This window comes from Rhineura floridana, chromosome 3 (assembly GCF_030035675.1).
Source record: "Rhineura floridana isolate rRhiFlo1 chromosome 3, rRhiFlo1.hap2, whole genome shotgun sequence".
NCBI lineage: Eukaryota > Metazoa > Chordata > Lepidosauria > Squamata > Rhineuridae > Rhineura > Rhineura floridana.
In genome coordinates, this window is record NC_084482.1 from 10,160,775 (window position 1) to 10,183,507 (window position 22,733).

General features: G+C 43.2%; 1 protein-coding gene across 1 annotated transcript in view; it reads right to left on the reverse strand.

The window, feature by feature from the left end:
- Positions 1–13,309: 13,309 nt before the first annotated feature.
- The window catches only part of LOC133379318 (lysozyme C-like), a 45,003-nt gene continuing 35,579 nt past the window's right edge, over positions 13,310–22,733 (reverse strand). Inside the window, exons 3-4 of the mRNA XM_061614362.1 lie at positions 14,520–14,598; positions 13,310–13,436 (exon numbers count right to left, since the gene is read on the reverse strand). Of these exons, the coding sequence (XP_061470346.1) occupies positions 13,370–13,436; positions 14,520–14,598 (146 nt within the window). The 3' untranslated portion in view covers positions 13,310–13,369. The remainder of the gene's footprint in view (positions 13,437–14,519; positions 14,599–22,733) is intronic.

Genomic DNA, 22,733 nt, shown 5'->3' on the forward strand with positions numbered 1-22,733 from the left:
GTTTTTTAAAAACCCCAACACATGTAGACATACATCCACCAGTAGTTTTATGTGGATATTTGTATTTCTATTATGACTGTAGCCTATTTACTAATATGTTTTATATTTGATTATTCATTTTTTTAAAATGTCTATTTCTATTCCCTTCTTTTTCCCCCAGCATTATTGTCTATTCTAGTGAATCATGTCTTCTCATGTTTCCCAAGTATGATAACCTCAGTTTCATCATTTTAGCTTCTAGTGATAGTTCTGGTTTGATTTGTTCTAACACCCAATTATTTGTCTTTTTCACAGTCCACGGTATCAGCAAACCTCTCCTCCAACACCACATTTCAAATGAGTTGATTTCTCTTATCCGCTTTTTTCGCTGTCCAACTTTCACATCCATACATAGAGATCGGGAATACCATGGTCTCAATGATCTTGACTTCAGTGATACGTCTTTGGATTTGAGGATCTTTTCTATTTCTCTCATAGCTGCCCTCCCCAGTCCTAGCCGCCTTCTGATTTCTTGACTATTGTCTCAATTTTGGTTAATGACTGGGCCAAGGTATTGTTAATCCTTTACATGTTCAGTGTCCTCATTGTCAACTTTAAAGTTACATAAATCTTCTGCTATCATTACTTTAGTCTTTTTGACGTTCAGCTGTAGTCCTGCTTTTGTGCTTTCCTCTTTAACTTTCATCAGCATTTGTTTCAAATCATTACTGGTTTCTGCTAAGAGTATGGTATCATCTGCATATCTTAAATTATTGATATTTCTCCCTCCAGTTTTCACACCTCCTTCATCTTGGTCCAATCCCGCTTTCCGTATGAAATGTTCTGCATATAGATTAAACAAATAGGGTGATAAAATACACACCTGTCTCACACCCTTTCCGATTGGTGACTAATCAGTTTCTCCATATTCTGTCCTTACAGTAGCCTCTTGTCCAGAGTATAGGTTGCGCATCAGAACAATCAGATATTGTGGCACCCCCATTTCTTTCAAAGCATTCCATAGTTTTTCATGATCTACACAATCAAAGGCTTTGCTGTAATCTATAAAGCACAGGGTGATTTCTTTCTGAAATTCCTTGGTCAGTTCCATTATCCAACATATGTTTGCGATATGATCTCTGGTACCTCTTCCCTTTCTAAATCTAGCTTGGACGTCTGGCATTTCTCGCTCCATATATGGTAAGAGCCTTTGTTGTAGAATCTTGAGCATTACTTTACTTGCATGGGATATTAAGGCAAGAGTTCAGTAATTACTGCATTCCCTGGGATCCCCTTTCTTTGGAATTGGGATATATGTTGAACACTTCCAGTCTATGGGCCATTGTTTTCTTTTCCATATTTGTTGACAATTCTTTTTCAACATTTGGACAGATTCACTGTACATATATTCATTTGTATGGACACTTTCCCCTAAAATATGCATTTTTGTAAACACTGGTTGAAGAACTGCATCACAAAATTCAGATAAGTGCTAATTTCTCATATTGTTTGGGAAAGTGCAGTTCTGTCTACTGAAATTCACCTGTAACAGAAGGAATAGAAAGGGAGGCAGAGCTGTACTATATGTTAAAAATATATATGCCTGCACAGAAATACAGGAGGATGAGCTTGGTAGCCCCATTGAGAGCCTCTGGATTAAAATAAATGGAGCAAGGAATAAAATGAACATGATGGTTGGAGTTTACTACCGATCACCCAATCAAGGAGAAGACGAGGGTGAAACTTTTGAAAAGCAAATTGCCACTGTTTCAAGAAAGCATGATGTAGTAGTAATACTAATACCAGTAGTAATCTCAGTAGTTATCTCAGCCAGATAGCAAGCAATTTATTGAATTAGAAAGGCTTGCATCATTAAGGATTCCTAACATTCATTTTCCAGTCTTGATTGCACAAGGCAACATCTGTACAGAAAGGGTGTAGGTTGCCCTTATTGTTTGTATAACTCAGGAATGCCAAAGGAACACAACAGCACTCTGCAGATAAAAATTCACTACTCCCACTGAAGATGACGAGAAATGGTTGAAACACGTTTGGGATATGTTCAGCCAAAATACATTTTATTATAATACATGATTGTCTTATACAAGGTTTTATGAATGCTAGCCTTTTTTTAGATATACATTAAACTTACGTGTATTAGATGGGATTAATTGTTACATATGATTGTTTTATATAAAGTTTTATGAATGCTAGCTAATGTTTGTATATATAATAAATTTTTATGCATTAGAAAACCCTACCACTAAGACTTGTATAGATAAGGATTTTTTTCAATCATGCCTCATGACTGATAGTTATTCAGACATCACAAAATCACATCTAATGTTTGAATAGATCAATTACTAGCCCAATTGACTATGTCCAGAGGATTCCCACAGTCTATGAGGAAGGTTACCTGATCAAAAAAATGAGGTAAGATTAATCGGGAAGGATTTGTTCTTGATAAATCCATGTTGGCTACTAGTAACCCCAGCATTGTTTTCAAGGTGCTTTATAATTCCCTCCAGAATTTTCCCAGGGATCAATGTCAGGCTGACTGGTCTGTAGTTGCCAGGTTCCTCCTTTTTGCCCTTTTTGAATATAGGGACAGCATTAGCCCTCCTCCAGTCATCCAGCACTTCACCCATCCTCCATGAATTTAGCAAAGATAACAGACAGTGGTTCTTTAGTCAGTTCCTTCAATAATCTAAGATGCATTTACTCGCTTAAAGTAATTATGTATATGTTGATTGGAATTGCACATTTTGCTGCTCTGTAAGGCTCTCTGATTTTATTTATGTTGATACTGTGTTGATAGATTTGTATTTTCTTTCTGTACTTGGGTTTTTTATGTAAATCATTTGACATGGTTTTTATTGTACTTACTGTGTGTTTGTGTGTGATATGCGTGTGATTCTACTCTCCAGCAGCTGTCAACTCATGAACAGGACAACCAAATGCCCCTTATTTGAAGAGAATATTTTACAACCTCACAACTCCTCTGACCCCCTTTCCCCCACCTCCAGTGACCCCCACTTGCCTACCCCACCAGTGGTTATCAGCCACCACTGCTCTTAACCTACCAGATGTATATCAGATGAATCCATATATCATCCCTAGAACTGACAGAAAGTTGCAGTGTTCTGTGGAAACAGAAAGCATTTTGGGGATCAGTTAACACAATTGACAACACTGGGTTTTTTCCTTCTTATGTTCCTCTTTCTCAGTACTAGATCATGCCTATAAGCATATTTTGTGTGTTGCAGGAATGTAATCATGAACTATCCATGCACACACAATTCTCCACACAATCCAGAATACAGAAAGTACCTGATGTTGGAGAAACAAAGTCAGTTTTTACTAGGTGGACCTTCCGGTATACTAGGGATGGTTAACTTTGCCACGCTCAGGCCTGGAAACTAGGGCTGTGCTTCATGTTCGGACAAATCATGAAAAATGTTAATTCTCTCTCCAAGCAGAATGCAATGCTTTAGCAGAGCCCCGTACTGTAGCAATAAATCTTGTCTCTTAAGCCCATCTGTTTTATCTTTTTCCCTAGTGCCTGCAGGAGGAAGGGGACCATTGCTGTCCAGGGAAGGAGAGCTGTTGCTGCTGTCTGTCTGTCAGCCTGCCTGCCTGTCTGCCTGCCTGCTGGCTTGCTGCTGCTGCTGCTGCTGCTGCTGCTGCTCGGCTACCACCACCACCACCCTCTCCCTGTTGGACTTCTGCTCAGCAGGTGTCACTCCTTACAGGACCAGGCCCCAGGTCCTCAGCCAGCTGTTGCTGATTTCTTCCACTGTCCCTTCTCTGGAGGGGATACATAAGCTGGCTGGCTGGCTGAGGTGCCTCCTGCTTTGTCTGCCTTTTTGTGGGTCTTAAGTCATGTGCCTGGGAGAGAGGACTCAGAGCCAAGTGGAGAGACCTGAGGGGCCCCCAATTAGTGTAGTGACAGGTCGAGGGAGATATGATGTTGTGAGGAGGACTTGCCAGATAAGGCACTTAACGACTGTGCCTTGTTCCAGTCCTCCCCAAACCTGCAGGTTTGCTGGTTGCCAGCTCTCAGGCCTCCGGATGCTGCTCCTAAATGCCAGATCAGTGCATAATAAGATCTCCCTCATTCACTATTTAATAGTGGATGAGGCAGCCGATCTGGCATGTATAACCGAGACCTGGGTGGGTGAGCAGGAGGGAGTCAGCCTCTTCCAGCTATGCCCGCCAGGGTACCTGGTTCAGCATCAGGGTAGGCCTGAGGGCAGGGGAGGGGGTTGCTGTGGTCTATAGGAGCTCCATCTCTCTCTGCAAGCACCCTGTTCATGTGACTACTGGTCTGGAGTGTTTGCACCTTATGTTGGGTCAGCGGGACAGACTGGGGATTTTGATAGTGTACTGCCCACCCTGCTGCCCAACAGACTCCCTAGCTGAGCTGACAGAGGTGATCTTGGGTGTACTGCTGAGATCCCCCAGACTGTTGGTTCTGGGGGATGTCAACATCCATGCCGAGGCCACCTTATCCGGGGCGGCTCAGGATTTCATGGTCTCCATGACAACCATGGGACTGTCCCAATATGCCATTGGCCCAACACATGTAGCAGAGCATACTCTAGATTTGGTTTTTGCATCTGGACATGGAGTTGGTGATCTGAATGTGGGGGGCCTTGCATCAGTCCCTCTGTCATGGACAGATCACTGCTTTCTGAAGTTTAGACTTACAGCATCTTTTCCCCTCTGCAAGGGTGGGGGACCTATTAAGTTGGTCCGCCCCCAGAGCCTAATGAATCCGGATGGTTTCCAAAGGGCTCTGTGGAGTTTTCGGTCTGATAGGGCTGGCGCTCCTGTCAAAACCCTGGTTGAACTGTGGAATACAGAAATGACCTGGGCTGTTGACATGATTGCTCCTGAGCACCGTCTCCTGTGTAGAGCTCGTACGGCTCCATGGTATACCCCAGAGTTGAGAGTGATGAAATAATATAGGAGACGGCTTGAGTGCAGATGGAGACGAACTCCTAGTGGATGCAGTTATACACTGGTAAGTGCCTATGGTAAGCTGTATTTAGGGGCAGTGAGGGCTGACAAAAAATAATATTTTGCTGCCACTATCAAATCATCAGGCTGCCACCCAGAGGAGCTCTTCAGAATTGACTGGGGGCTATTACACTCTGGCCCCAGGGACAAGGTAGAACCATCTGAGGCCTGCTGTAATGAATTTGCTAGGCACTTCCAGGATAAAACCTTTAGCATCTGCCAGGACTTAGACTCCAGTGTTATAGCAGATGAATCAAGCGAGGTATCCAGAGCACAGCCTTGTCCCAATTTCTTGGATGAGTTTCAGTTGGTGCAGCTTGAGAATGTTGACAAGGTGCTTGGACAGGTTCATGCAACCACTTCTGTGCTGGATCCTTGCCCTTCTTGGCTAATAAAAGCTATCAGGGTTGGAACAGCCGGCTGGGCCAGGGAAGTGGTTAACGCCTCTCTGTGAGAGGGGGTGGTCACTGGCTGCTTGAAAGAGGCAGTAGTGAGACCACTCCTGAAGAGGCCCTTCCTGGACCCAGAAAATCTTAATAACTATAGGCCGGTAGCAAATGTTCCATTCCTGGGCAAGGTCCTGGAACGAGTGGTTGCAGGCCAGCTCCAGACACTCTTGAATGAGACCGATTATCTGGATGCATTTCAGTCAGGTTTCAGGCCTGGTTTTGGCATGGAAACAGCCTTGGTCGCCCTGTATGATGACCTTTGTCGGGAGAGAGACAGGGGGAGTGTGACTCTGTTGATTCTTCTTGATCTCTCAGCGGCTTTCGATACCATTGACCATGGTATCCTTCTGGGAAGACTGGCTGAGTTGGGAGTGGGAGGGACTGCATGGCGGTGGTTCCACTCCTACTTGGCAGGTCACCTCCGGAAGGTGGTGCTTGGGGAACATTGCTCGGCACCCTGGACTCTCCACTATGGGGTTCCACAAGGGTCAGTTCTGTCCCTCATGCTGTTCAACATCTACATGAAACTTGGGTGCAGTCATCCGGAGCTTTGGAGTGCGTTGCCATCAGTACGCTGATGACATGCAGCTCTATTTCTCCTTTTCATCTTCTTCAGGTGAAGCTGTCAATAAGAACATAAGAACATAAGAAGAGCCTGCTGGATCAGGCCAGTGGCCCATCTAGTCCAGCATCCTGTTCTCACAGTGGCCAACCAGGTGCCTGGGGGAAGCCCACAAGCAAGACCCGAGTGCAAGAACACTCTCCCCTCCTGAGGCTTCCAGCAACTGGTTTTCAGAAGCATGCTGCCTCTGACTAGGGTGCCAGAGCACAGCCATCACGGCTAGTAGCCATTGATAGCCCTGTCCTCCATGAATTTGTCTAATCTTCTTTTAAAGCCATCCAAGCTGGTGGCCATTACTGCATCTTGTGGGAGCAAATTCCATAGTTTAACTATGCGCTGAGTAAAGAAGTACTTCCTTTTGTCTGTCCTGAATCTTCCAACATTCAGCTTCTTTGAATGTCCACGAGTTCTAGTATTATGAGAGAGGGAGAAGAACTTTTCTCTATCCACTTTCTCAATGCCATGCATAATTTTATACACTTCTATCATGTCTCCTCTGACCCGCATTTTCTCTAAACTAAAAAGCCCCAAATGCTGCAACCTTTCCTTGTAAGGGAGTCGCTCCATCCCCTTGATCATTCTGGTTGCCCTCTTCTGAACCTTTTCCAACTCTATCATATCCTTTTTGAGATGAGGCGACCAGAACTGTACACAGTATTCCAAATGCGGCCGCACCATAGATTTATACAACGGCATTATGATATCGGCTGTTTTATTTTCAATACCTTTCCTAATTATCGCTAGCATGGAATTTGCCTTTTTCACAGCTGCCGCACACTGGGTTGACATTTTCATCGTGCTGTCCACTACAACCCCAAGGTCTCTCTCCTGGTCGGTCATCGCCAGTTCAGACCCCATGAGCGTATATGTGAAATTAAGATTTTTTGCTCCAATATGCATAATTTTACACTTGTTTATATTGAATTGCATTTGCCATTTTTCTGCCCATTCACTCAGTTTGGAGAGGTCTTTTTGGAGCTCTTCGCAATCCCTTTTTGTTTTAACAACCCTGAACAATTTAGTGTCATCAGCAAACTTGGCCACTTCACTGCTCACTCCTAATTCTAGGTCATTAATGAACAAGTTGAAAAGTACAGGTCCCAATACCGATCCTTGAGGGACTCCACTTTCTACAGCCCTCCATTGGGAGAACTGTCCGTTTATTCCTACTCTCTGCTTTCTGCTTCTTAACCAATTTCTTATCCACAAGAGGACCTCTCCTCTTATTCCATGACTGCTAAGCTTCCTCAGAAGCCTTTGGTGAGGTACCTTGTCAAACGCTTTTTGAAAGTCTAAGTACACTATGTCCACTGGATCACCTCTATCTATATGCTTGTTGACACTCTCAAAGAATTCTAATAGGTTACTGAGACAGGACTTTCCCTTGCAGAAGCCATGCTGGCTCTGCTTCAGCAAGGCTTGTTCTTCTATGTGCTTAGTTAATCTAGCTTTAATCATACTTTCTACCAGTTTTCCAGGGACAGAAGTTAAGCTAACTGGCCTATAATTTCCGGGATCCCCTCTGGATCCCTTTTTGAAGATTGGTGTTACATTTGCCACTTTCCAGTCCTCAGGCACGGAGGAGGACCCAAGGGACAAGTTACGTATTTTAGTTAGCAGATCAGCAATTTCACATTTCAGTTCTTTGAGAACTCTCGGGTGGATGCCATCCGGGCCCGGTGATTTGTCAGTTTTTATATTGTCCATTAAGCTTAGAACTTCCTCTCTCGTTACCACTATTTGTCTCAGTTCCTCAGAATCCCTTCCTGCAAATGTTAGTTCAGGTTCAGGGATCTGCCCTATATCTTCCACTGTGAAGACTGATGCAAAGAATTCATTTAGCTTCTCTGCAATCTCCTTATCATTCTTTAGTACACCTTTGACTCCATTATCATCCAAGGGTCCAATCGTCTCCCTAGATGGTCTCCTGCTTTGAATGTATTTATAGAATTTTTTGTTGTTGGTTTTTATGTTCTTAGCAATGTGCTCCTCAAATTCTTTTTTAGCATCCCTTATTGTCTTCTTGCATTTCTTTTGCCAGAGTTTGTGTTCTTTTTTATTTTCTTCATTCGGACAAGACTTCCATTTTTTGAAGGAAGACTTTTTGCCTCTAAGAGCTTCCTTGACTTTGCTTGTTAACCATGCTGGCATCTTCTTGGCCCTGGCGGTACCTTTTCTGATCTGCGGTATGCACTCCAGTTGAGCTTCTAATATAGTGTTTTTAAACAACTTTCAAGCATTTTCGAGTGATGTAACCCTCTGGACTTTGTTTTTCAGCTTTCTTTTTACCAATCCCCTCATTTTTGTGAAGTTTCCTCTTTTGAAGTCAAATGTGACCGTGTTGGATTTTCTTGGCAATTGGCCAGTTACATGTATGTTTAATTTAATAGCACTGTGGTCACTGCTCCCAATCGGTTCAACAACACTTACATCTCGCACCAGGTCCCGGTCCCCACTGAGGATTAAGTCCAGGGTTGCCGTCCCTCTGGTCGGTTCCATGACCAACTGGTCTAGGGAATAGTCATTTAGAATATCTAGAAACTTTGCTTCTTTGTCATGACTGGAACACATATGCAGCCAGTCTATGTCCGGGTAGTTGAAGTCACCCATTACTACCACATTTCCTAGTTTGGATGCTTCCTCAATTTCATATCTCATCTCAAGGTCTCCCTGAGCATTTTGATCAGGGGGACGATAGATCGTTCCCAGTATTAAGTCCCTCCTGGGGCATGGTATCACCACCCACAACGATTCTGTGGAGGAGTCTGCCTCTTTTGGGGTTTCGAGCTTGCTGGATTCAATGCCTTCTTTCACGTATAGAGCGACTCCGCCACCAATACGTCCTTCCCTGTCCTTCCGATATAGTTTATATCCAGGGATAACCGTATCCCACTGGTTTTCTCCATTCCACCAGGTCTCCGTTATGCTCACTATATCAATGCTCTCCTCTAAGACCAAGCACTCCAGTTCTCCCATCTTGGTTCGCAGGCTCCTAGCATTAGCGTACAGGCACTTGTAAGTAGTGTCTCTCTTCAAGTGTCTTTGGCACTTGTGGTTAGGCCTGTGGTAATTTTGCTCTTCTGAATTTATATCCTGTGCCCCTGCTCTCACAATGCCTACTTCTAGGCCTACCCCTTTTAAAATTTCATCATTTCTTTGGTTTTTATCCCAGGGGGGAGGTTTATTCCGAACCGGACCTTTCACAGCTCCTGTCGGGTTTCCCCCCTCAGTCAGTTTAAAAGCTGCTCTGCCACCTTTTTAATTTTAAGTGCCAGCAGTCTGGTTCCATTCTGGTTCAAGTGGAGCCCGTCCCTTTTGTACAGGCCCGGCTTGTCCCAAAATGTTCCCCAGTGCCTAACAAATCCAAACCCTTCCACCCGACACCATCGTCTCATCCACGCATTGAGACTGCGAAGCTGGGCCTGTCTGGCTGGTCCTGCGCGTGGAACCGGTAGCATTTCAGAGAAAGCCACTTTGGAGGTCCTGGCTTTCAGCATCCTACCTAGCAACCTAAATTTTGCTTCCAGGACCTCACGGCTGCATTTCCCCATGTCGTTGGTGCCAACGTGCACCACGACCACTGACTCCTTCCCAGCACTGTCTACCAAACTATCTAAACGACGGGCGATATCCGCAACCTTCGCACCAGGCAGGCAAAACACCTTGCGGTCTACACGCCCATCACACACCCCACTGTCTATGTTCCTAATGATCAAATCACCCACTACAAGGATCCCTCCACCCCCTGGAGATATATCCTCGGCACAAGAGGATAGCTGCTCATCCCCCAAGTGTGCTGAACCGGTGCCTGGCTGCGACAATGGACTGGATGAGGGCTAATAAACTGAGGCTCAATCCAGACAAGACTGAGATGCTGCTAGTGGGTGGTTCTTCTGACCAGATGGTGGATGTTCAACCTGTCCTGGATGGGGTTGCACTCCCCCTAAAGGAGCAGGTTCGTAGCTTGGGGGTTCTCCTAGAACCATCTCTGTCACTTGAGGCTCAGGTAGCCTCGGTGGCACGGAGTGCCTTCTACCAACTTCAGTTAGTGGCCCAGCTGCATCCCCATCTGGACAGGGATAACCCGGCTTCAGTTGTCCATGCTCTGGTAACCTCCAAGTTAGATTACTGCAATGCACTCTATGTGGGGCTGCCTTTGAAGACGGTTTGGAAATTGCAGCTTGTGCAAAATGCAGTGGCCAGATTGGTAACAGGGATCAGACGGTTCGAATATATAAAACCAATTCTGGCCCGCTTGCATTGGCTGCCTGTATGTTTCCGAGCTCGATTCAAGGTGCTGGTTTTAACCTATAAAGCCTTACATGGCTTGGGACCACAATACCTGATGGAACGCCTCTCCCGATATGAACTCACCCGTACACTACACTCAACATCTAAGGCCCTCCTCCAGGTGCCTACTTCAAGGGAAGCTCGGAGGGTGGCAACAAGGGAGAGGGCCTTCTCAGTGGTGGCCCCCAAATTCTGGAATAATGTTACTGATGAGGTGCGCCTGGTGCCATCACTGTTGTCTTTTCGGTGCCAGGTCAAGACTTTCCTCTTCTCCCAGGCATTTTAGCATGTGTAATTAAATTGTTTTAAATTTTTTAAATTGTGTTTTAAATTGTTTTTAAAAGATGTGTTTTAAATTTGTATATTTGTTTTTAATGTTTTTAGTTACTATAAACTGCCCAGAGAGCTTCGGCTATGGGGCGGTATACAAATTCAATAAATAAATAAATTATAATTGTGTTAAACTCTCTCTGTGTGTGTGTGTGTGTGTGTATTAGTGGCATGCATCATTTTTAAGGTTCCTAAGCTTATGTTTTCTTTTCTATTCACCCCCTCTTCATTGTTCTGAATCTGATTTGTTTTTGCAGCCTAATTCTTTCATGTTTTAAGAGCAAGCCACACAATACCCTGCATCCTCTTGGTCAAACTCTCTCGGCAAGCTTTAATAAGCCAAGAAGGGCAAAGGTCGAGAGGACACGTTGCTGGGTGCATCATCACATAAATGTAGACTGAACTCTTTGCAGTTAATGGAGGTAAAGGGATGCTATGAGGCTCAGAATGATGTGGGCAGATATTGTCCAGCTGGTTGCCTCAAGGTAGAGAACATGGCACAGTACATGTCTTATCTAAATGTACCCTGTACTCCGATTTGAGGACTGAATATCTTGAGCCTTTATTAGCCGAGATTAGCAACAACTCCCCTTTAAGTGTTAAACAAATAAAAAAACAGGACAGTCCCAAGACAATTGAAGGAAGAATGATGAGGGGGAAGGACAAATGTTCAGAGAGCTGTGCAGCAGATTATGAGTTTGGAATACTGGAACAATAAAATCATCATGTCTGACTAATTATGTTTTCATTTAGCCTTGTTCAATGACATCTTAAAACCTCTTCATGTCATTTTTATGCATAGGTAGTAAAGGCTCCTTTTCCAAGTGCAGACTGAACTTCGATTAAAAAAGCCATTCTAGAGCCAAATCACCAGGAGCTGAATAACTCCAGCTCTGAACAGAAGTATGCATGCAAGCATGGACCTGACCTTTGGCTCACCTCTGACTTTTTCCTCCATCAGAATGCACTAAATAGCCCATTGAGGACTGTAGCTTGTTCCATATGCATGCATTGGCAATTGTTATGGATCATTCCCCAGGCCAGGCTCCATAGAACCATGACACTAGTTCCATCAGCCCATGGTGTCATCAGACTTCTCTTTGCGATACCTCAAACTTGGAGGCCAAATGTGACCTTCCAGGCCTCTCTCTCTGGCCCTCATGACTCTCTCCAGGCCACACCCCTCACCAGACCTGCTCTGTGTCCTCCTTGAGTGCGGTGTGCGTGCATGTGTGCGTGCGTGCGTGAGCCTCTGACTTTTTCATGGCCATGAGGGAATGCGGCCCTTGGGCTTAAACAGATTCTTCACCTCTCTAATACACCAAATGTAGGTTATGCAGCTTGGCAGTGAAACAATTTCTACTAATGAAGCCATGAGTTCCTAAGAAAGCAGATGGGGGGAGGAGAACAATGCATGGGTCAACTCCAAGGGTGGTCAGAGAAAGTCACCCACCCACCCACCATGGGTCCCCCACAGATGGGTAGCCTCAACCCCTACCCTTGAATTTGGTCCTGGAAGTTTCTTCTTCCTGCCTGCATTGATTCATTAGTTACTATGGGGCAGGAGAAAGGATGGTAAGATAAGGGTAATTTTTCTGAGTCCTCAGATTAACTCAGAAAAATTATCTCTTTTTTTCTGAAGAACTCGAGTAATTTCCAAGTTAATCTGAGAACCACTTTGAGCAGTTCCCCCTTCTTTACTCTCAACCCATCCCCCTCTTGGTCCTCCCTTCCACCACCTTAGCAAGGGATGGGGAACCTTTGCTCCTTCAGATGTTGCTGGACTACAACTCCTATCATCCCTCCCCATTGGCCATGCTGGCTGGAGCTGGTGGAATCTGGAGTTCAACAATACTTAGAGGGCATCATGATGAAGGCAGCACTAACATGATTGTGCACTAGATGGCCAGCATTTGTGGGTGATGGTGAGACCAAGCTGGTATATCCTTTATGTATGTCTATGTTGTATGACATAGATATATGCATTCTGAACATGTGTGCCTACTCAGTTTTCACAGATGGGCTTCTAACATGAGGATGGGGACACAAAGAATCACTGTGGAACCCATGTAGGTGGAGATAATAGTTTTATAGGAAGGTTCAAGACTACATGGGTCAAGAGCCGCGGTGGGAAGGAAATGGGTAGGGTGATGTCCACCCATTCTGCACCCGGATACAATCCTGGTCACAATGGATTAGAGAAAGAGAGGGAGAACTTGCTTCTAAAGCATTTTATTGAATATTAAAGCAGAGAAATCAAAATAAAAGCAGCAAATCTTGAATCATAACTAAACTAAAGGACTTCTCCTTTCCCTGTACCACCCGTGCCCAATCCAGCCAATGAAGGCTGCCATGTCCCAGTTTCGCAAACTTCTTCTGACCTCAAGAAAGTTAGTTGTGCCTAAGTTGTGCTGGAGCTGGAGAGACTGGTTAGCTATTGATGTAGCCATAACTAATTTTATCTGGATTTGAATCTGGCAGGCTTTGCTTTGTATCTTGGAGCCAGCTGATATTTATATTTCACTGGTTCACAGGAGCTGTGAAGTTCTGAAATGTTATTTTAAAACAAAGGCCACCCTATTCAAATGACACCAGGTGCAGGGTACGGTGAAATGGGATGGGGCATTATCACAGCGTGCACAGCTTTAATTATAAAGGGCAAGGAGGAACTGAGATCTCAGAAACCACAATCACTGAGATAGTTGAAATATTTCTTTGTACGACATCTAGTTCTCCAGGTTGTCCTGAAAATGTAGAAAGAAGAAAAAAATCAGCAACATTCCTTGGATTTTCCCTTTAATCAAGTGCATATCAAATAATCATAAATTAAGAATGGTTCTGGAAATATGAAACATGAAATTTCACCCTGACTTAGGAATGAAATCAAGGTTTGGAATATAGATAGTTTGCATTTGATGCAGAAGTACACACAATGCAGAATGAAACATAAGGACTTGCTGCCAAAAAGTGCAATGATGGGCATGACAGAGGTGTATAAAATTATGCATGGTGTGGAGGAAGTGGATAGAGAGTTCTTCTCCCTCTTGCATCATATTAGAGCTCAGGGACATCCAATGAAGCTGAAGGTCCAAGGTGGGCTTCTAAGCGCATATGGCTGAACACACTTAGAACCTTCCCCACAAACAGGAACACTATGTTATCAGGAAGTCTAGCCATGAGGAGGCTTCAACTATGTCCAGCCTAATGCATGTAGAAAGCCCCTTTCAGACATTCCTGCTCAGCATGGGAATGCTCAGGTGAAACCAACACATACAAGGGATGTTGGGAGCAAGGCTAGCCAGGCTGGGGTTTTGTTTTTCTTTTTCAAATGCTAAATGAGAGGTGCTAAAATCCATGTGCACACATTCACTTTGCTCATGTCTTTTTAAAATCTATATCAAGGTCTCAGCTGCCATCATTTTGGGGTCATCCTGCATTGAATTCATTGCAGGAGGGAAAGAATTGTGCCAATTCTACATTGTAGAAAACAAATTTCAAACCTCAAACTTGCAATTCTGAAAGTGCCTACAAACAGAAAATGTGGAAAGGGACATATCTGAAAGCATACCGCTCTCAGTATAGCCCTACTCTCACCCCTACTGCATCCTATACAGGGATTTTGATTTTACTCAGTAGATTTAGACAAGTTATTGTTGTATTATGGGCTTTAGTTTTTTGGGTTTTTTTTTAAGATTGGAAGGACCTTCTGGCTCAACTATAAAATGATTTCAGTAGATATAGCATGTTCAGCAGCTTCTGCTTTATTTTTATTTTATTTTCCCTCTTTTGTTGTCCATGGTAGAGTTTACGAAGCTGATGTGACTCACCAGGTTTGTATCTGTATTCTGCTCTTGAGCATTATCCTAACACATGCAATATCATCTAGGAGGTTGTCATCGAGCAATTCTGCAAAGATATGGAATAAGACAAGCAGTTAGAGGGTTTAATAGAGATTAATGGAGGGGGGGAAATGAGGTTTTGGTGGTGCCTTTTATTGCAGTGGCTGTTGTTGATTTATACCGAATGGCCTTCTCTGAATGGGGATCAGGTAATCTACTAGAAAACCTGTACTAAGTGCTTTCACTTTCTAAAGTCTGATGGAATAGTAGGGTCACCACAGGAACAGGTGATCCATTTCAGCCACATAGCAACATAATCTTTGCAACAGGAAGTCCTTTTTTCATTAAGTACTCCCTGTTCCTAGGAGTGACTTCCTGCTAGCATTTTCCTTCTGTTTCTCAATATGTCTTTCCCTTCCCTCATACTCTGCAAATTCTAATGTCTATAAGTACATTGCTCAGTGTTAAGGGAGCTGGGGCTGGAGCCCACCAGGCTGCCGCCGCGAAGCCACTGCTCTTCCTGGAGCTCTTCCCTTGGCCCAGCTTGTGCACTTACATGGTGCTCAGTGCCCTGGCCTTGCTGGGTGGCAGCCTCAGCACCCACCGCGCCCTCAGCCAGGCCACCGCTGAGAACCGGGAAGAGCCCGGACCGCCATCAAAGCAGCCGCACCTGGGGGAGGAGAGCGACCTGTCGCTGCGGCAGCTCGGGCCAACCGCCTTGGACATTGCCTATCACTTGCTCTCTGACAGCCTCTGCGCCTGGGTGTTTGGTTAACATCAGCTACAGGATGGCTGGCAGCGAGGCCAACTGCTTGCCATTTGCTAGCTACTCTTCTTTCTTGACGGTAAACGAAAGCATCAAAGTAGTGTGCACCAAACATAAAGATCACAGCTGACGCAAGAGAAGTAGGAAATCAGAGAAGTGTCGTAAGAACTGAAGAGCTGCAAAAGAATTCATCCAACTTGAAAAGGCCTGTGGACGCCAGAGAGTCTGCTAAAGATGTCTGAAATCAAGAAGAGGAGGCTCTTGGCGGGTTTTGAGCCCCTTCCTCAAATGTGTGATGGTCATATTGTTTTCTTGACAATGTTAATATTTTGTTATTTAAATTTTTGTGCACTGTATTTTTTCTGATGTGTGTTTTGTATTTGTGTTTTTTTTTTTTTTTTTTTTTGTGAGCCACCTTGAGGACCATTTGGCCGAAAGGCGGCATAGAAACAGAATTAATAAATAAATAATAAATTAATAATACATTAAGAATAAATCCAGCTCCATAAAGAAACATTCCCTGAAACTTACATCAAAAACAAACTGATCTCCTCCTCATCCTCATCTCTGGCACTTAAAGGCAAATCTATCAAATCTGCACTTTCCAAAACAATATGAGAACGGAAACGGAGCCATCTGTCAAACATTGCACTTATCTGAATATCACGGTGCAGTTCTCCAAATAATATTTACAAAAATGTATATATTAGGGGAAAGTGTGCATAAAAACGACTATATTCATGAAAATAACATACAAAAATGCATTATAAATTGGGGAAATTGCTTGCAAAAATTTGTACATTAGTAAAAACAGCATACAAAAATGTGTTTAGGAGAAATTCACTCTAAAATGCCAATTAATTTTTCAGGAGGATTTTTTTTAAAAAAAAATCACAAATTGCTGCAGAAATGTGGAGAACTGAATTTAAGAATGGAAAGGTGAGAAACTGAGAGAACAGAAATTGTCAGATCCTTCCATCCCCAGACATAGCAGCGCACATTTGAATGAGGAAAAGTGTATGTGTTTCCTTCTAAAAGCTGTGAAGCCACAGATGATAGCCAAACAATGTGCTTTTTAAAAAATTTACATCCCATGATTTGGCCTAGACTGACTCTCATTGTGCTTTACAGCAAGGATGGGCAGACTTCAGGCTTGCAAGATCAACACAGTTTTTTTACTAAAAACCCTGAGATCCAGCAACTGGAGCCCAGGTGCAAAATAACGACTGGGGGGAGCAAAGCTAGACACAAAATGGTGGCTCACAAGTAGTAATGCAGTGGCAAATCTGGAAGTGCAGGGTCCTTTCATGATAAACACACCACACACCCTCATAACCACATCCCCATTCCACTTCCTCTTCTCCCTTCCTCTCCCTGTCATCTCACACGTCCACACTCCTCTACAGCAGACATCCCTAGGAGCCAATCAGCATTAAAGGGGCAGCTGTGTGTTAGCTACAGAGAAGAGTCTTCTCAGGGGCTAACTAACTTCTTTTCACTCTAATTGGCTCCGTTCAGTATGAAAGGACAAGGACTCTTCTCAGTGGCTAACACGCTCCCTTTTCAGGCTGGGACCCTGCTGCCCGCAAAAATATGGGTCTACAACCCCCCACAACCCTGGACTACACCCCTGCTCACAACACACAGCTAACTACCTACTGTATATATAACCTGTATATACAAATCCACAACATACCACATATTCAGGTTTTTATTTTAATGCCACGATTTGCGGGGAAGTATTTTGTTTTGTTTACTATTCTACTGTTAAACCATTGCAAATCAGAAACCCTTGCCAATTTACTGTAAATCACCCCGAGATCTACCAGAAGATCTCACACTACATCATGCCATCCCAACATCCCATAAGTAAACTCCTGGTAGTCTTGTCCTAGACTCCAAGGCGGACTGTGCTACCAGATAACTGGTGTGCATTTAAAAGCAGATGTTGTAATCGTTTTCAAATGGGATGCTACTAATGATGGGTGAGACAAGTAAGAGGTTAATCTTTTGCTAGGAGCAAAAATAATTGTGACCGACCACTGGAAATCAGTATCTGTACCAGCTGCAAAGGAATGGCTATTTGAAGACTCCCAAAATTGCACATTGGAGCAAACTTGGCAGACATGTAGGATGATGTAATCATTTCTACAAATCACAATAACTTGCGTTATTTTGGAATCAGACCTACACAGCTGAAAGGTTGAAACCGTCAGTTTTTCTATACAGTATGCATTCTTGGAACATACTAGCAGTAGTAGCAGTTAGGGATGGATAAACCCATTAAAGTCTGGTCAATCCCAGCTTTTGGAGAAGACAAGACTCAGTCAATTGTATTAGAAAATCCTTTAAAATCTGCCTAGGGAAAAAACTACTTGCAACAGAGACCAAGGGTTGCATGCTGTCTTTGTCCCCACCCTCCAACATTTTTTCCTTTAAAACTTCTAGAATAGGATATGCAGCTCCCCACAGCCAGAATGGCTACTGAGTGAAGCTCCTTGTTGCTGCACACTTTGAATGGACATAAAGCAAGCCAAACACACACACATACAGGAGTGACAGGAGAACTTGGTAACTTTCCATCACTCCCAAGGGGAATTGTATGGGGGGGGGAGCATGGCTGCTGTCCCTGGTGTTTACAGTATGCGACCTTCAGACTGCCTCGCAATGGAATCCACCGGACTGCAGATTCCAAAGTGGACCATTGAACAGATTCAGATCATGATCCACTCAGATCAGATCAGGTGAGTCTGCTTTGGAATCTGAGCAGGGCAAATTGTCCTCCATTCCCTAGTAGGAGTATGAAACATATTTGTAGTAAAGTAAAATCCATTGCAAAAAGCCAGGGTAAAAACTTTCTAAACAAAAGGTTTACACGACAATAATAATCCTCTTTATTTCAGGCCAAAGGGAAGGTTGGTACCCCTCCACCCAGCTCTGCCAGCTTTGTCAGCTTCTAGCTACTCTCTAGCCAGCCCCTGCATGCAGAGTGATGCTTCTGCTCACCAAACATGTGAGAGGAAGTGCCTTCAGCAGGAACCTCGCCAGTGGCAGCCAAACAGGGCTTTCTGGGGGGGGGGGGCAGAGACTGGCTGAACCGGGACCAATTGCTGCACAGTTCCAGGCTGGCTCTGTGATCTGCCACACATACACACACTCCCTTCTGCTCAAGCCACCATGGACTGCAGGCCTGCAGATGCACCACTGATCCCACCATTCCATAAAGCGCCAGCAGCCTGGGTTAGGATTGCACTCTGAATCACAGCACAGCAGCAGGAACAACACTAAAATAATTCTTTCTGCCATACCAGCCTTTCAAGCTAAAAAGATTCCTTAAGGGGGGGAAAGAGGATTTGCTAGGCCTTCTTGGGGAGGGTTCTAAAGTCAGGGCACCACCCCATAATCTTTTCCACCCACTTCAGTCATTTTTAAGGCCCCCACCTCATGTCCCACCACCAGTGGAGGTGTGGTTGCAGGGTGGGCCCTTTTCAGCTGCAGCAGTGGCATCACTAGGGGGGTGCAGGGGGTGCAGACCACACCAGGTGACACCATCAGAGAGGGGTGGCTCTCAGCTTTAATTTTTAAAAAAAGTAAGTTTCTAGGTGGTCCAGTTCTCGAGATATACATAAAAACATCAGCCGCCCCCAGTGGCGTCACTAGGGGGGTGCGGGGGTGCGGGGGGTGCGGACCACACCAGGTGACACCATCAGAGGGGGGTGATTCTCAACTTTAATTTTAAAAAAATTAAGTTTCTAGGTGGTCCGGTTCTCGAGATATACATAAAAACATCAGCCGCCCGCATTAAATCTTTTTTTAAACTACTGTATAGCACTTCGTAGCTTTAACCCCGCCCATTCAGGATTGCAGTCAATCAGTGAAGTGTTTGTTTGACCTGTGGCAGTGTCTAGTAAACCTCATTGCAAGGCCAGAAAATGGTGGTTCCCCCCCCCTCTTTATCTGAAAATCTCATAAATTGGGTAAGTATATATATTTCAGTTTTTTCCCTCTTGTGTGTAGGAGTCAGATCCTGGGCAGTGTTTTCAAAACCTTCCCAATACTTGCTTTTGTGGGGGTAAAAGCATTGCTAATCCCATATCTCCGGAGTAAATCCCATTGAATTCAATAGGATTTACTTTTGAGTAGACATGGTTATGAACGTGCTGAAAATCAATGAGACTTTGGAGTGAATGTAAAAAAGAATTTTGTTTGTGTTCTAACTCTTTCTGTCCCCTTCTCCAGTCCTATTTTAAAGCAAGTAGGCAGGGCTTACTTAGGTATTACAGTTTTTATTCTGTAGGAAACGAATGCTGATTTTTTTAAAACTAATACTGATTTTTCTGCAATGACCAACTGGTTTGACAATAAACTATTATATGGGCTGTATGTATTTATACATCTGTAGTGTGTGTGTGTAGTCTTTCCAACAACCCTGTGAGGTAGGGTTGGAAACCAAGGCAGCTCACAACAAGAAATAAAGCCATTTAAAATCCAATAACCATAGAGCAAGAATAAACAGTTGGAAAACAGCCTAAAGAGGTATGATTCTGAATTTTGGGTTGGGTGAATGAAGTTTATTTATTTATTATCTGATTTATATCCCGCCCTTCCTCCCAGTAGCAGCCCAGGGCGGCAAACAAAAGCACTAAAAGCACTTTAAAACATCATAAAAACAGACTTTAAAATATATTAAAACATCTTTGAAAATATTTTTTAAAAGCTAAGGCTTAAAAACATATTAAAAAGCAATTCCAACACAGACTCAGACTTGGATAAGGTCTCAACTTAAAAGAACAAGTTGAAAGAACAAGTTCCTTATCACTTGAGGCTGTAGTTCTCTGCACATTTCCCAGTTTGAGTAAGCCCCATTGAATACATTGGGACTTGCTTCTGAGTAAACAAACATCGGATTGCACTATAAATATATTTAAAGATTGTGTAATTCATAAACATATTTGATAGTCATGTTTATATAAATATTTCTTCATACTGTGTCCCAATAAGTATTTGATTTCACACTATGGTTGTAGATGATTTTGTCCTCTACATTTTAAGTGTGCCCTTCTTCCTGGGGGTGGTCATGGTTCTCCATTGTTTTCATCCTGAGGGGAGGATAGGCTGAGAGATGGTGAGTAGCACATTTAAGGTCTTTTCACCTCCCCCCCTTTTTTATTTATATTTATTTTATATTTCTCCAATATCTTCCCCTGGTTGTTTTTATGTATTTTAAATATTTTTAGATTAAATAAATAGGAAATCATAATTGTATAGGAAAAAGTATTTTGTAAAATGTGAAGGACAGTGGCTGCCCAGTCAGTATAACCACTGTACAAGATCTACTCAGCCACTGTAATTACCTTTTTGTTTTGAGTGCCCTTTTGTCTGGGTCTTGGTTCAGGTGTGTATCCAACTTTGATGTGCTTATGGAAGGGGTGTGCAAGTAGTGCCCCCCCCAAGTGTGGAGGCTTGGACAAACATTGTGTTATGGAAAACCAACATCTGTGTGAAAGTACATATTTGGGAATGCCATCAGTGTAATCCTAAACACACTTAATAAATAATGTCAAACTTGCACGTCACAAAATATATTACGGTCATGTCCATAAGCACCAGGAGGGTAGTCGCCCAGGGGATCTTAGTCCCTCTGCTTTTTTGGGAGCAGGGTCCCTATGTCTCCAAGCATCCTACAGTCAGCATGAAAAGGGAGTGTGTTAGTCACTGAGAAGAGTCTTCTAATAGGCTTCCTTGCCTTTTCTGCAGATTGGAGCCAATCAGATTGAAAGGAGATGAGTCAGCCACTGAGAAGACTCTTCTCAGTTGCTAATGCTCTCCACTTTCATGCTGATTGGCTCCTAGAGATGTTTGTTGTTGTGAGGGAATGCATTAACAAAGATCTCATTCTTAATCCAGGAGCAAAAAAGGGTGTACATGGCTGTAACTATCATGAAGGGACCCTGCAGCTCTGAATTTTCTACTAAACAACTGATAAATACCTATGTAACTTTGTGTCTGGAGACTTATTATTAATTATCCCCCTGACAAAACTCCAGTGGCCAAAGGGGTTTAACAGTCAGGCCCTCTTCTGGTGATTGTAGCTCTGTGAGAGGAATAGGTTGTCTCCTAACACCTCTCAGCACCCTTCACAAACTACCCTTCCCAGGATTCTTTGGGGGAATCCATGACTGTTTAAAGTGGAATAAATGTCTGGCATGGCTGCGGTCCCCTGATAAGCCAAGCTAAACAGCATGCTTTTAGTACACTGAGAGTTGGTTCTTACTGAGCATGCCTGCGCTATCATAGACTTCAATGTTAAATTCTTAAATTAATTAAATATCAGCCAGGCATTTTTTAAAAACTTTTAAACTGCAGAAGATGGAGGTTGGAGTATTGGGCAAGGTCAGTAATAAGATTATAGGTACTCTGTGAACATGGCTGATTTTTAATTAATTTCAAAAAATTATGAGACCTCTGACAGAAAAAAGTCCAACAGGGGTCTGGATTTTTTTTCTTTTGTTTTGCAGGTTGAACTCTCTAGTCTCTCTGAGTGTTTTGTGTATTGCCATGAAAACTTACAGAGTTGTTAAGCAAGCGTTTCTGAATTTAGGACTATCAGTTTTGTAAGATTTTTGAAGTGAGCTTATGGGAAGCAGCAAAATGGCCTGGCGTTATTTTCAATTTAATATGGCAGAATGTGAAAAACCCATGCTGGCTATAGTAAACAGCCATGTCCTGGATTTTAAACCTCATTGTAAACTACCTTGTGAGGGATGACAGATGTCATAAATAAATAACTGATTTGAATGACATACAGAGTGTTATGTCCTGAAATCTCTAGTAATGATAATCAAGAAGTCATGACTGATATTGTCTCTCACACTGCAATGTTACCTAACTAAGCCAGACATGGTTCTTTAGCAGGTCTCATTTTGAGCCAAAGTTCACATTGGTTGTATTTCTTTGCACACTTACATGGGAGAAAGCCCCATTGAACTCAATAGAATTTACTTCTGAGGGGACATGCACAGGATTGTGCTGCAAGACTGAGGTCTGTAATTTAAGATGTAAACTACAGAGTTTCTTGAGGAGTACAGAGTTTTTCTGTATTAGGAAAAAAATTTCAGAATGCATCTTCATGAAAAATTTATCAAATATGCACTTCTCAAACCAATATGAACCCTGTGGAATTCCCTCCCTTGAATATTAGGCAGGCGCCATCTCTGCTATCTTTTTGGTGCCTTTTGAAGACTTTCATCTATCAACAAGTCTTTTAGGTTGAGACCTATCCCAGTCTGCGTCTGTATTAGAATTGCTTAATATGTTTTTTAATAATGTTTTAACCCTTTTTTAAAAGTTCTTTTTTAAAAATGTTTTTAATGCTGTTTTATTTTAATGTATTTTAAGATCTGTTTTTATGACGTTTTAAAGTGTTTTTAGTGGTT